The sequence below is a fragment of the Eurypyga helias genome, unplaced genomic scaffold, assembly GCF_000690775.1.
Source record: "Eurypyga helias isolate BGI_N326 unplaced genomic scaffold, ASM69077v1 scaffold12103, whole genome shotgun sequence".
Lineage (NCBI taxonomy): Eukaryota > Metazoa > Chordata > Aves > Eurypygiformes > Eurypygidae > Eurypyga > Eurypyga helias.
The window spans coordinates 1-12,471 of NW_010240626.1; the positions used below are offsets into that span (position 1 = coordinate 1).

Consider the following 12,471-nt stretch of genomic DNA (forward strand, 5'->3'; position numbering starts at 1 on the left):
GTGTCCCTGCCCACAGCAGGGGAGTTGAAACCAGGTGATCTTTAAGGCCCCTTTCAACCCAAACCATTCTGTGATTCTATGCTGGCCTTGCCTGGTTGTAACTGCGCAAGGGGAGATTCTGTCTCACTAACCAGCAGGAGTTCTTCGAGGGAGACAGTAGACATTGGATTCACAAAAAAGTCTTTGACAAGTCACCTTGCCTATAGCTCAGAGTAAGTAATTTAAAGGGGGAGCTATTTAATGTATGTGTAATGTGACTGATTCATTTAAAAAAAAAAGAATACCAGTATATATTAGGTATACATTGGTAGCCATCAAACTTTGCATTGATTCTCATCCTAAATCAGGAGCTCTTTACGAAAGAATGCTATCTTTGTGAGTGCCTGTATGTGGTCTGAGCCTTGTTTTAATCAGTGAAGATGAAAGTTACAAGAACTTACAAGAAGTTGTTATTGACAGTAATAGCTCTAACAATAATATGAATAAAATCTAAAGTAATTGAGGTAGACGATCAAGTAAGTCACATTACCCTTAGTTAGAGATAAAGTAACCCAAATCTTGAATTGCAGGGGTACCAACATGTCATAAAATAACTGCAGGCCTCCTATCTGTGTCCCATTGTATTTAAAAAACAAGTGATGCTATTATGTGTAAAACAAGACTGGTTTTGAACTGACTGCTGCACAATAGAAGAGTGTTAATAAATCACCTGTATTTCAGTGTGTTGTGTTTTGTGGGTTGTGGGTTTTTTTTTTTTTTTTAATGAGAGAAGAAAAAGCAAAATGGATGGGTGGAGGTTTTGTGGAAAATTGGCATGAAATTTTTTTTAGAAATTCAGTTATGTAATAATTGTTGGTAGTCCAACACTCCTCACTCCCCACTTACTCCTTGGGTATCATGGTGGTGTTTTTCATACCAGGAATCTTTCTGATTTTAGTTTTTGTGTCACAAGATGGGTCATTCCAAGCTAAATCAAAACAAACAACTCTGATTCCTAAACAACAATGCAAGGTGGACATTAAGTGAAGAAGAGATCTGTTGAGGTCTCTGTAATTATTGTTATTACTGTTATTTGGCATTATGTGAGATAAATTGATGGGCGAGCCTGCAATATGTTGCCTCAGACTTTGCAAACTCAGGGAGGTGTTTTTGCACTGTTGACACTTTCACATTTTCTAAGGGTGTTCCGTAAACTGCAAGATAAAGTATCTTCAGAAGGATTCATGTCATCTCACTTGGGATGTGCCCTGTGTAGACTCCTGCAGTTAACTAGTCCTCTAACCTCCCTGTAGCATCAGTGAAGATAAACAGGCACTTTCAGGGTGAAATTAATCTGTCCTATTTTAGGTGCATGCCTTTGGATGAGCTGAATCAGTAGGAGCTGAAGTGCTTGCTTCTCTCTCTCCGTTGCCTTTAAAGGGAGCCTAAGCAGCTGCCTCAGTTGCATACAACTGAGTAAGCATCAGATAGCTACAATGAAGGCATCTGCATTCAGTTAGATGCATCTCAATCCTATGATTAAAACAAAATCACAAACCAAACAGAAGTAGAGCTAAAAAGAAAAAAGAAGTTAATGTTCTAGGAAAACATTACAGGTTTTGGTGGGAAGGAGGATGGAAGAGCTGTGCTTTTTCTGGGTCAGCCTTTTACACTCTTTTCCTTCCCCCACTCCAGCGCATGCACAGGTTATTTCACCTTCACAAGAATGAGCTGTATGTAGTTCCTGGTTTCTGTTTTGTCTTGGTGACTGTTTTCTCTCATGAGTACTGTTTAGAATACTGACATAGTTTTTGGTCCTTAAAAGAATAATGTTGGATGAGTTTACAGCTCATTTGTACCTCTTCACACATGGCCCCTTGCCCTTACCTCCTCGCTTCTGCATAATTCTGTGTGTTGGTTTACTGATTTTTATATTGTCCCCTTTGCTGCAACTGCTTCACCAGTTCATTATTTTAAGCTCTTTTCTTTGCTATCTGCTCAGTACAGAGCATCCACCTTCAGCTAGCAAGCGTTCTGCCCTGTGTTTAGAAAACCTTTGCTGGTTTTCTTATATAAAAGTATGACAATGTATAATAAACTGAGATGTGATATATGTTATATGGCTGTATATATAGAATGGATAATGTCACACCATTTTTATATCTCCACAGTTCAGAAATTCTTGGGAACTAGGCACTAGCATAGGGAACTTCTGTAACAGAGTGGGGAATCAGTCCCTGTATGGCCTTTTTGGATAATGGAGTGGAAATCACCTCACTTTAGATGTTTGCAGTGCAGATATGTACATGTGAGCTAGTCAACCCAGGATCCTTTTGGAGTGAATTGCAAGAGATGGATGCTTTTGGGGTACAATTCATCTGATCTGTTTGGAGTTCTACTTTAAGATGAGATAAATTGCACCCAGAAATGACTGGTGCTGTTCGAGGAAGTGTAGGCAACTAAAGTAATTGTAGACACAGGTGCTGCAGGTGCCTGCATTTAGTCAGGTGTATCCCATCCTGTGTGGCTGCATAACAGTACTGTGTAGTATGCAGTAGTCACATTTTGTGAGTTCATACTTAAGACTCACATTTTTCTCCTGTTGAAGAAAATTCTATTTGGTACTTTCTTTAGTATAAGATTACAGGATGCAAGTTGCAAGTGAAACAGTTTAAGAATTCGGCTATAATAAAACTGAATCATTCAGTAAGTCAGAGAATCAAATTAACTTACAGTAATTGTGACCTGTAGTAGTGCCACAGGATCAAAAAATATGAGAGTGAGTCTTTAAAATACAGTTTCAGTTAATCTGAGATCAAGGTTGCAATCATGTTATTTTATGTTGGCATGAAGAGAATTAGACTCAATGCTTTACCTGTGACTCTGCATTTGTAGATTTTGAAGACAAGTTCAGCTCACGTATAAAGAAACTGTGCTCCTAATTTTAATTATGGATGGTGTTTGCCATTGTGTGAGTGTGCAAACAAGTTTATTCAGGGAAAGAAAGAGCATAAAGTTACAGCGCTACAGCCAGTGTGCGTTTTCCCAAGAGAACTTTGCAGAAAAGGACAGTGTGTGCAGTTAATTTCCATGGAGTAGGTGATACATTCTCCTTTCCTTTCCTATAGCAGTTCTGAGGCTGAGGAAGCTTTGACTGTATCATAGGTAATATGAGGAGCATGCTGGATGAAATTATTTCACTGTAATGTGCCTCTGTTTCCCTTTAATTTGCAGGATATTGATATCTGTATTTTAGAAACACTTAGGAGATCTGCTCATGAACAATACTTCACCAGAGGCAGGTAGTGCCATTAATCACTGACTGAATATCCAGTTTATTTGTTTGAATTATTAAGATGGGATACAGTGGCTTAAGGTGATTCAGATTTTACACTGACAGGAACATGGGTACCTTTTTCAAGACAAAAGAATTGCTTTCCACTAAATCTTTTAGGCCAAGGTGTTCTACTTCATGACAATGTACTGAGGCATCCACTGCCTGGAGGAAAGCACTTAAATCATCAGTAGATGCCCATTCTGCCCTGCATGAGAGCCAGGTTCACTTCTCAAGACTCTGTATGTCATTCCTTGGTTGGACATATGTTGTCTGAGCAGAAGTGGCCCCGAGGGTGAAGTGAGGAGCAGATAAGTTGCATGTCAAGGCATTCAGGGAACGATGCTGAATGGTTCCAGAGAGCATCCTCTACACCAGCACAGATTTTTTATGATTTAGGACTTTTCTGTAGGTTTAGGTCTAGATCAGAGAAGCTTTTAGAAGGTACGGAAGCGTAGGTCCTCCGGACTCCATCTAGTTCACTGCTTGCTAGGTGGAGAGGCAGTGAAAATGCTAGCGCATTGGGCCATTCAGGTGACCCCAAGGCCCCAAGTTCCATTGCATCCGTAACTGAACTTACTGCACATGCCTTCTTTATTTCCCAGGACGTTCTGGTTAGGGCCATCTTCCAAACTCTTCTCTTCAGTAAGCCCCTCTTCCTTATGCCAGTTGCTTTGCATACCTTTTGCTTTTTAATCATTCTCCCTGCAAACCCTTTTTTCTTTATCTCTAGTCAGAGTACCAGTGTTCGATGCCTTTCCTTCCAAAAGCTGTGAATGTACTGATTGCTTCTGCTCTTCTTAAAAATATATTGCTGTTCTCTGTTCTGTCTGCTTTCAACATGCAAGAAAGGTTGAAATAAGTGTTTTCCTCCTTTTTCTTTCTCCCATTTCTTTTCCCTCCACACCAAGGACTACATTTGCTGCCATTTCTCTTTCCTTCTCCCAAAGACAGTTTTTTCCCCTCAGGGTTCTCTGTTTTTCTGTTTTCCACTTTTTCTTCAGAATCCCTTTCCTTCTCTCTCCTTTCCTATGCTATCCTTCAGAGAGTAAGTCAAGAAGGCATTTGCCTTCTGTGTTTGGGGAAGATGGCAGAACTGGGACAATCATATTGTTCTTCTGAAAGCTGTAAGTAGGACTTCTGGATTTCCTGAAGGTAAATAATTGGTAGAAAATACTTCTAAAGTAGCTGTGAAGATGGATGGATCCTAAGAGACCTGCCTTGTGCCTTGGATCTCCTATTCAGTCATTAATTGGTTTTTTATTTTTTTTATTGTCTAAGGGCCATCCATATGTCCATCCTATGTGGCTAAATATTACCTGTGAGACAAATTCAATATTGTTTTTTCTTTTTATGTGTGTCTGACAGTTCTTGGTCTCTGAGTAGAAAACAGCTCTGTGAGCAGGATCATATGAAGTTACTTGCTTATTCACTTCTCACAGAAATCAGTAGAGTTAAGGTGCCTATGTTAATTCATGCTGTAGCTACTGTGTGAAGTTTAAATTCTGAGAAAGGAACAAGGTGATCCTGGAGTACTAACAAGTGAGTAGAAAAAGGGCTGTTTGATGAGTGGAAGAATGTTTTTGTCATTAAGGACTTGGGCTGACCTCTTTTATGTATTTTGGTTATGGGACAAACATTTTGGGTTACCCTGACCAAGTTACTTATCAGATAAATAGCAATTATCTATTTCTTAGATTTCTTTTTATCTGCTTAGACACATCTGAGAACTTTACTCATTTCATTCCTCTGGTAAAATAAGGGTAATAATGCTTCCTGACCTTTGGTTTTGTCTGTTCAGATAATAATCTGTTTCAGTAGGGAATAGGTACTGTGTGTTCCAGATATGATTGGTCTCCCAGTAAGATTAGGTACCACCATAAAAACATAGCATAGAGTTAATAATGCAAAAAAAATCTTTTGGTTTATCCACTGTGCAATTATTATAAGTAATTACAAACATCTGCATTAATTTTTTCTTGGTTTTTTTTTTCCCCTTCAGTTACAACTGCATTATCTTCTCTCTCTCTTTTTCATTCCAGCACAAATAAAAATGATACTAATCACAAGTTTCTTAGGTGATAGTGTTGGATTGAAATGCCTACTTCAGATTGTTATTATTCCATAATATTGACATGCAGAAATGGAAACTTTTTTTTTTCTCTGTTCTTTCCCACAGGGTGCAGCTCTAATTCGAATGTTGGCTAACTTTATGGGTCACTCTGTGTTTCAGATGGGTTTACAAGTAAGTAAAGGTGTTTCTGTCTTTGACTGGCTGTGTACTTCTAGCAGTTTATCATGCTCTCTCTTTTTTCATTTTGATCTGTATTGCATCTGTTTGTGGAAATGTTTCTTCAGGACCATCTGAGACACCAACATGTCCCTGATGCTGAATTTGATGGAAGATGCTGAGTATTGTAACACACATTTTGGTGTCCCCATTTTCACCTGTATTTCTTGGTGTATCAAACGATTGCACTTTAACTGGCACACAGTTTTGTGTCAGTTTTGTGTAGATTGCCACGTAAAAGCCATTTTATCCATGTGGTAACTGCGTCAAGGGCTAGCTGAGGAAAGAGCTACTTCTCTTCAATTGTGTTTGTGTGCTATTTGAAAATAATGACAAGTGATGTCAAGCCACCTAGAACATACACAGCCCTAAAATGAGTCATGCTTTTCAGATAAATATTTTTGCCTTCCCTTCCCCCATAGCAAAATCCTTGAGCTTTATTTTTTACCTCTGACAAGCAAGAGTGCTCTCTGCCTTAAAAATGTTTTGAAATTTCACTCTGCCTTTTAAAAGAAATTTGAAGAGGTAACATTTCTGTAGGAAGAGAAAGAAATTCAACATGCTGATTACTAAGGATGAACTCTTTTCAGCAATAATACAGTGCAAATGAGTGTTTCGTAAACTACTTAAAAACAAACAAGCCAAAGCATAAAAAACAATGCAACTCCCTCTATTCCATTGAAATCTGCTTGAGTAAATCATGTTACAGGCAGCTGTGATTGATGAATTATGTATGATGCAGCCTGCTACTTAGAAGTGTCCTTTAAAGTAAATTGATGTTCACCTGAAATACAATTATGCTAAGATGGAAAGAGCAATCAATCTTATCTGTTCTTAGTAAGCTTTTCATTTTGAAATTTAAATAAACTACGTCTAGGATCAGGTCATTTTTTAACAGAATAATTCTACCTCTAACCAAAATAAATTGGAAGATAAAATATAAAACAAAAGTTCAATAAATGCATTGGTTATGTCAGAGAGGTGTGTTCCATGCAATAGGCAATGAAGGTAAAGCTGCTGGGGAAATGCAGCTTTTTGGAGAGTTTACAGGACATTCAGGGTTTGCAGCATAACTCATTCACAAGACCCATTTGGATCATTTTCTTAGTTGTAACAGCAGGTCAGATGAGTTAGATAATCTTCTTATCCAGATAAGAAATCTTGAAATCAAAAGTTCCCTTCATAAAATCTTGTATATGCCGGGGGTAAAACCCTCATCTCATTTAAGCTGAAAAGGCTTTTGTCTTTAGTCCAGCAAACTCCATATTCCAGCCAGAAACTTCTGCCTGCACAGATCCATTCATATGGAAATTCAATAGCACTTCTTTTGTCAAAAAAGCATTTCACTCAGGGGTTTAGAAAGAGAAAGTTTTAATACGTACATCTTAAACTCTTTTTTTTTTTTTTCTGTTTTCTTCTATGTTTTTTTGGGAAATAACAGTGTGCAAGTTGTCCTAAAATAAATTTAGAAAAAAGTTCAGATCAAAGAATAGGGCTGTGCAGGGATTAAATAATCATAATTACCATGAAGTTGTAATAAGAGTTTTGTTTTCTGATTTGAGTGATTTCATATTATTTCTGGTTTTCACCAGTTCTGCTCTAAATAGAAACTCTTCTGTTTGCTAATGAAAGTCTATGAAAAATCTGTGAAAATCTGACTAGTGAAAGTCTTGGCATCTGTTCAGTAGGCAGATGATATTCTAACTTCTTTTATAAAAAATGTTTGAAATCCAGATAGAGATTTTCCATGTGTATTTCTCCAAGTTGAACAAAGTAAAACATAGGGTTCATAAGCTTATTCATAAAGTACAAATTATACAATTGTAAATGTCTGTCCATTATTCAGTTTTTTGTGTTTTGTGGATCTAACAAGGTAGTGTTCCTGCACTGCAGAGCTGAGAGGCTAGCTTTGCTAATGATAAGAGGAACTGGAGGACTAATTTACCCCTTCTATCATGTGTTGGTTTAGGCTTTTTAATTCTTTAACCCCTGTACCATTACGTGGAATTTAGCATTTTGTTGCCTTGAATTCAGTTTTATCATGGGATTCTAATGTTCAAGTAAATGAGCTTTCTCAAGGGTAGCTGCAAAATCAAGTATTACTACTATTTATAAATCTCTTAAAATAACGAATACTCTGAAAGTGCGCTTGATGCTTCATTCCTCCTGGGTTATTCTAATGGTTTGCTGAGTAACTGAGTTCTGAAGGACCTTCGCTTTTTCTGATTTGCTTTGTTTCTCATTAGCCTCCAGCATGTGGAACACATCGGTGTTAATAGTATTAATATTATTTCAGTTATTTTTAGTGTATTAGGTATGTCCTTAAGTGTTTCATAGAGGTTAAAAAAAGTGTATTTCTGTAGTCTTATTACACTAGCATAAACAAAAATGAATAGCCCTTTATTTGTGTTTGCATTGAGTGTGGTTTCATTGAAATCAAGGTATGATTCATCATCTAATTAAGAGCTACAGAATTACAGCTTTTATATAAGAGAAACTGAAACAAATACGCTAACTTTTGGGTTACAGAGAGGAAAAGATAAGGTTTAGAGCAAGAAGCAAATGGGACAGCTACCTTTTTTGTTTGTTACCCCTTTTTTCTTAATCTAATTCCGTGCTGTCACCTGGTGGGTGGGCTTTTGAAGAGCAGCTCAGGGGAGAAAAATCTATGTGAAATAAAACAATCAATTGTGTTAAAAAGAGGAAGAAAAAAGTTGATAGAGGGGAGTGGGGCTCTTGGCTGGATATTGTTTAACAATGACTATGAGCTGAAGCAAATGTACAAAATTGCCTATGATCCCTACAGTTCAGCAAACCATTCTATTGAAGAGTCCCCAAGGAGGTAAATCTATAGTAGTGATGCTCAGTTTTACAGTGTATCAGGGTTTGGAGAGATTCATATCTGTCGAGAATAACTATCTTGTTCCTATCACAGTAAATATACTGTGAAAGACCGTTGGATTGTAGTGTGGAAGTTCCATGATAAAACTGCAGCCAAGAGGCTGCCTAGTCAAGGTAGATTTTCTGGAAGCCCTTCAAAGACATGTGATTTCTTGAATCATGTGGCATTTTCAAACAGAAGATTTAGTAACAGAGACAGAACTTTCTCGCTGTTTCCACATAGTAGTCTGTAGACAAAACCAAAAGAGAACATATTTATATTGGCTGTAATAAATAATTGAATAATGTAATAGCCACAGCTGGTAACACTTGAATACAAGAATTTCACAGCTGTTATTTTGTAGAAAATGTCTAATAAGCCCTTCCTTCTCACAATAAATGATTTCTTTCTTTTTAAAAGTCCTGATGTCTTTCATGATATACAGAGTTTCTTATTCTCCAGGGAAATTCGAGAGGTGCACATCACTAAATGCCAGTACTCTTCTTACAGAATGGTGTTAGTTTTCAGTCAAAAAGCCATTAATCATTTAGGACAGCGATTAGAGGCTTGGTCAGCAGCACTTGCTCTGATTATGTTTCTGAACTGCATAGATTGGTAGAGGAAGAAGCTGTAAGTTGGCCATATCATTCAGTCATCGCTCAGGGCAGTGATACACAATATACTATCAGATTTGTGTGAGATTTTCATCGGTAGGCTGTTGTTCCCAATCTCTGGGCTTGAAATAGGTGGTTGCTTACATGACTGCTGTCACTGTATTACATTTCCTGGAAGGTTTTACTGCTTTATGGCAAGACATATTTTTTTCATATTAAATATAGAGAGAAAGCCCAGTGATTTGAAGGTCTGGTACTGGTGTGTGTGTGAAGAGGCACCTCCAGCTCTGTAAGGAGATGTTTTTGCACTGTTCTGTTTAGTTTTTCTTATATTTGGTTTGATTATTTTGGAGCCTCATCTCTATTACTGTACGTTTGTCAACACTGCATTTCATTTGCCATGTGGCAGCTCATTGATCACATAGATCTGTATCTTTTTGAACTTCACTTGCTGCTTTATATGTGTTCATCACTCACTCTGATTTAGTGCATCATCAGCAGTTTGAATTAGTTACTGTAGGAATCTATGCTTCTGTGATAAATTAACTGCTTTTGTACTTTAGGCTTCACACTGTACATTTCCATACAGTGCTTTGGATATATGCTGCCTTTTTTTCGTGCTGTTGAGTGGCCACTGTATTGAAACAAATTGGTCAACCTTTCAAAGGAGCTGTCTAGGGAAATGTGACATGCAAGCTGTTAAATACAGCAAGGGTCAGATTTCAATCAGTTTTTACGATCATAAAGCTGACTAGTTAGAATTTCTTTCATCTACATTGCTTAGTTTTCCTGCTTTTTAGACCTCTGCATTCCTGTGTTCTGTTTGAATTGACACAGTTAATGTGAAACCCGATCAGAAACTTTCTAGGTGCAAAATAAAGCTCTAATGTGCTATTTTCCGTATTGTTTGGTACTTCTGCCTAAGAATCTAGTAGTACAAGGAATGTATTAAATCTATTTTCACAGTATTATTTCATAATCTCTTTTTACATAGTATGTGAAACAGGTTTCATTGTGCCCATTTTATGCTACCTATTTATTATATCTTCATTCCCAGTTCACGACAGTTAGCTGTATGCTGTTTAAAATGAGACATCATTAGAGACTTCATAATAATAAAACCAAAAAAAAATCAGGCACTTTAGGATCAGGCTCAGTCAAACAATGAGCTGCAATGCTGTCATCAGATCAACAGTGCACATGGAACTACCTGGAGTCTTCACCTGCTCAGTGGGAAGATGTAACTTTTGCCACCAGGCAGGAGCATCTTTATAGCTGGAGTACCTCTGGTGTTGCAGCTTACCTTGCTGGTGCATTCAGTTGAGTAAAGTACTTTTCAGCTAATTCTTCGTCCATCTCCTCTGGTTTAGAAGAGCACAGAGTGTATGACCTTGATGAACATCAGAGTATCACCATAGGCATGCTAGCTATGACCTGGCCTTCAGTTTGTTTCTACTAATCCCTTTATTTTTTTAAACTGTCTCACTGCTACTGACAGTTGTCAAAAAGACAACTTACATAGGCAGTCATAGGAAATCTCATGGGAGCAATCACTGTTTTCTACTCTGCATGTCATATGAGATTGATAATGTCTTTTGCCTTTTCTCTTGCTTCCAATTTATATCACTCTGGATTTTAGGTTTACATTTTTAAATGAATTCAGTGTTACGGACTTTTTCTGTAGCTTTTTCCACCATGACCTAAGCAGGTCAGTAAAAGTTTATGTAAGAAACTTCTGTAACTTGCAGTGTCACAATTTTTTTTGCCTTTGAAAGTGTTAAAGATGTACAGCATAGTAAGGGCCAGATTCTGATATCACTACCAAAAATGGAAGTCCTTTCTCTAGCTCCAAGAAGATCTAAGTATACTGTGTGTACAGGAAAATGCTTCTGTTGAAGAAAAAAGGTGGTTGAAGATATATAATTTAAATATATAGTTATTGAGAAATGCTAAAGTTATTTTTATCTTTTCATTCTTTTCCTTTTTCTTAGGCAACTTAACCAGGATTTTTTAATTATGTAATTGGTCAGTGTTTTCTATGTAGGAATATGTCTGATTCCAGTCACAAAGTGGACCATGCCAACTGAATTGTCCTTCTGTTCGAGAGTCTTGTATACTTCTCATTTGCTTTGTAGTCCAAGTTCCTAACTGCTACATACAATTATCCTAAGTGCTATGCAGCTTGGTATCAGATTGCATCACCATTACTTAGAGAGCAGATGACATGAACCTCCTAGGGAGGGAAGGGGTGGTGCTATCCTCATTTTATAAATGGAGATCTAGTCCCACAGAAATGTGAGTTAAAATTTACACAGATATGGAGTATGCAATATGAGATGCCCAGTGTAGCACTTTTCTCTCCCACGTGACTTAGCACTTATGGATCAGGGGATTTTATGTCTTCAAAGCACAGCTTCCACTGGCTTCATTGTCAGCTGTGAGCTGCAGCTCATCTAGGGTCACCTAGGTGGACCTCCAGAAAATGTTTGTAGTACAACTGATGTTGCTTTAAATAAACCAATGAGAGTGGAGTGCCTGCACATTGGGAAGGAAATTGGGCCAATGTGATTACAATAAAAAAGACCCATGAAATTTAGAGATCTATTTTGAAACCCAGGAAGGTGTTTTGTTAAAGTATTTAGCATTATAAACTATTTCAGACATTCAGAACATACTTCACATTGAGTGCAGTCACAGAGTCCAGCTCTGCTTCCAGTCAGGCTACAGGGCTGAACATAATGCGCCCACAATTACAGCAGCCACCTGTCAGGACTGCTGGTGGGTTTTGCCCGATATAGCATAGGTGTTGTGCAGAGAGAGCTTTTTCCTAAAATGTTGCATTAGCAGAATATTTCTGTTTGGTTATATTAACTCCTTTCCCTCCTTTCTCTTCTGTGAGAAAGTCCCTGGCGTGTTTGGATCAGAAAGTTTGCTTCCCTGCCTGTCTGGGGTTGCCAAGAGAAGGGAGACATGGGCTCTTCACTTCCTGCTTCAGGGCCTTAACCTCCCTCTAAGCTGTGAGCTGTTGGTGCAGGAAGAGAGAGGCTCTTTGGCTGCTAGATCACTTAAAGTTGATCAGTGTCAGGAAAAAGCACGTTCCTGAAACGAGATCACTTTCCTTCTGACCTTTAGACCTGTGCTCCAGTGCATGGGGACAGCAGAGCTTTTCAAAGGAAGAGTGACAAGAAAAGGTAAAATGTGATACTTTCCCCTACTTTCTTTCTGGTGTTGACTAAAATTTTGGAGAAGAATTCAGTCTGAGATGGACTTGAAGATAAGGTTTCAGCTCAAAGAGTTACATTTTGGCCATATTGGAGGTTACGTCAAGGAGCATTATAAAAAGCGATAATGGCAGGGGGGGGGGGGACCCGAA

General features: G+C 38.0%; 1 protein-coding gene across 1 annotated transcript in view; it reads left to right on the forward strand.

The window, feature by feature from the left end:
* Nucleotides 1–5,456: 5,456 nt before the first annotated feature.
* Nucleotides 5,457–12,471, forward strand: part of TRHDE (thyrotropin-releasing hormone degrading enzyme) — a gene marked incomplete at its 3' end in the record, with an annotated part of 81,570 nt that continues 74,555 nt past the window's right edge. Inside the window, exon 1 of the mRNA XM_010148494.1 lies at nt 5,457–5,558. Within this exon, the coding sequence (XP_010146796.1) occupies nt 5,457–5,558 (102 nt within the window). The remainder of the gene's footprint in view (nt 5,559–12,471) is intronic.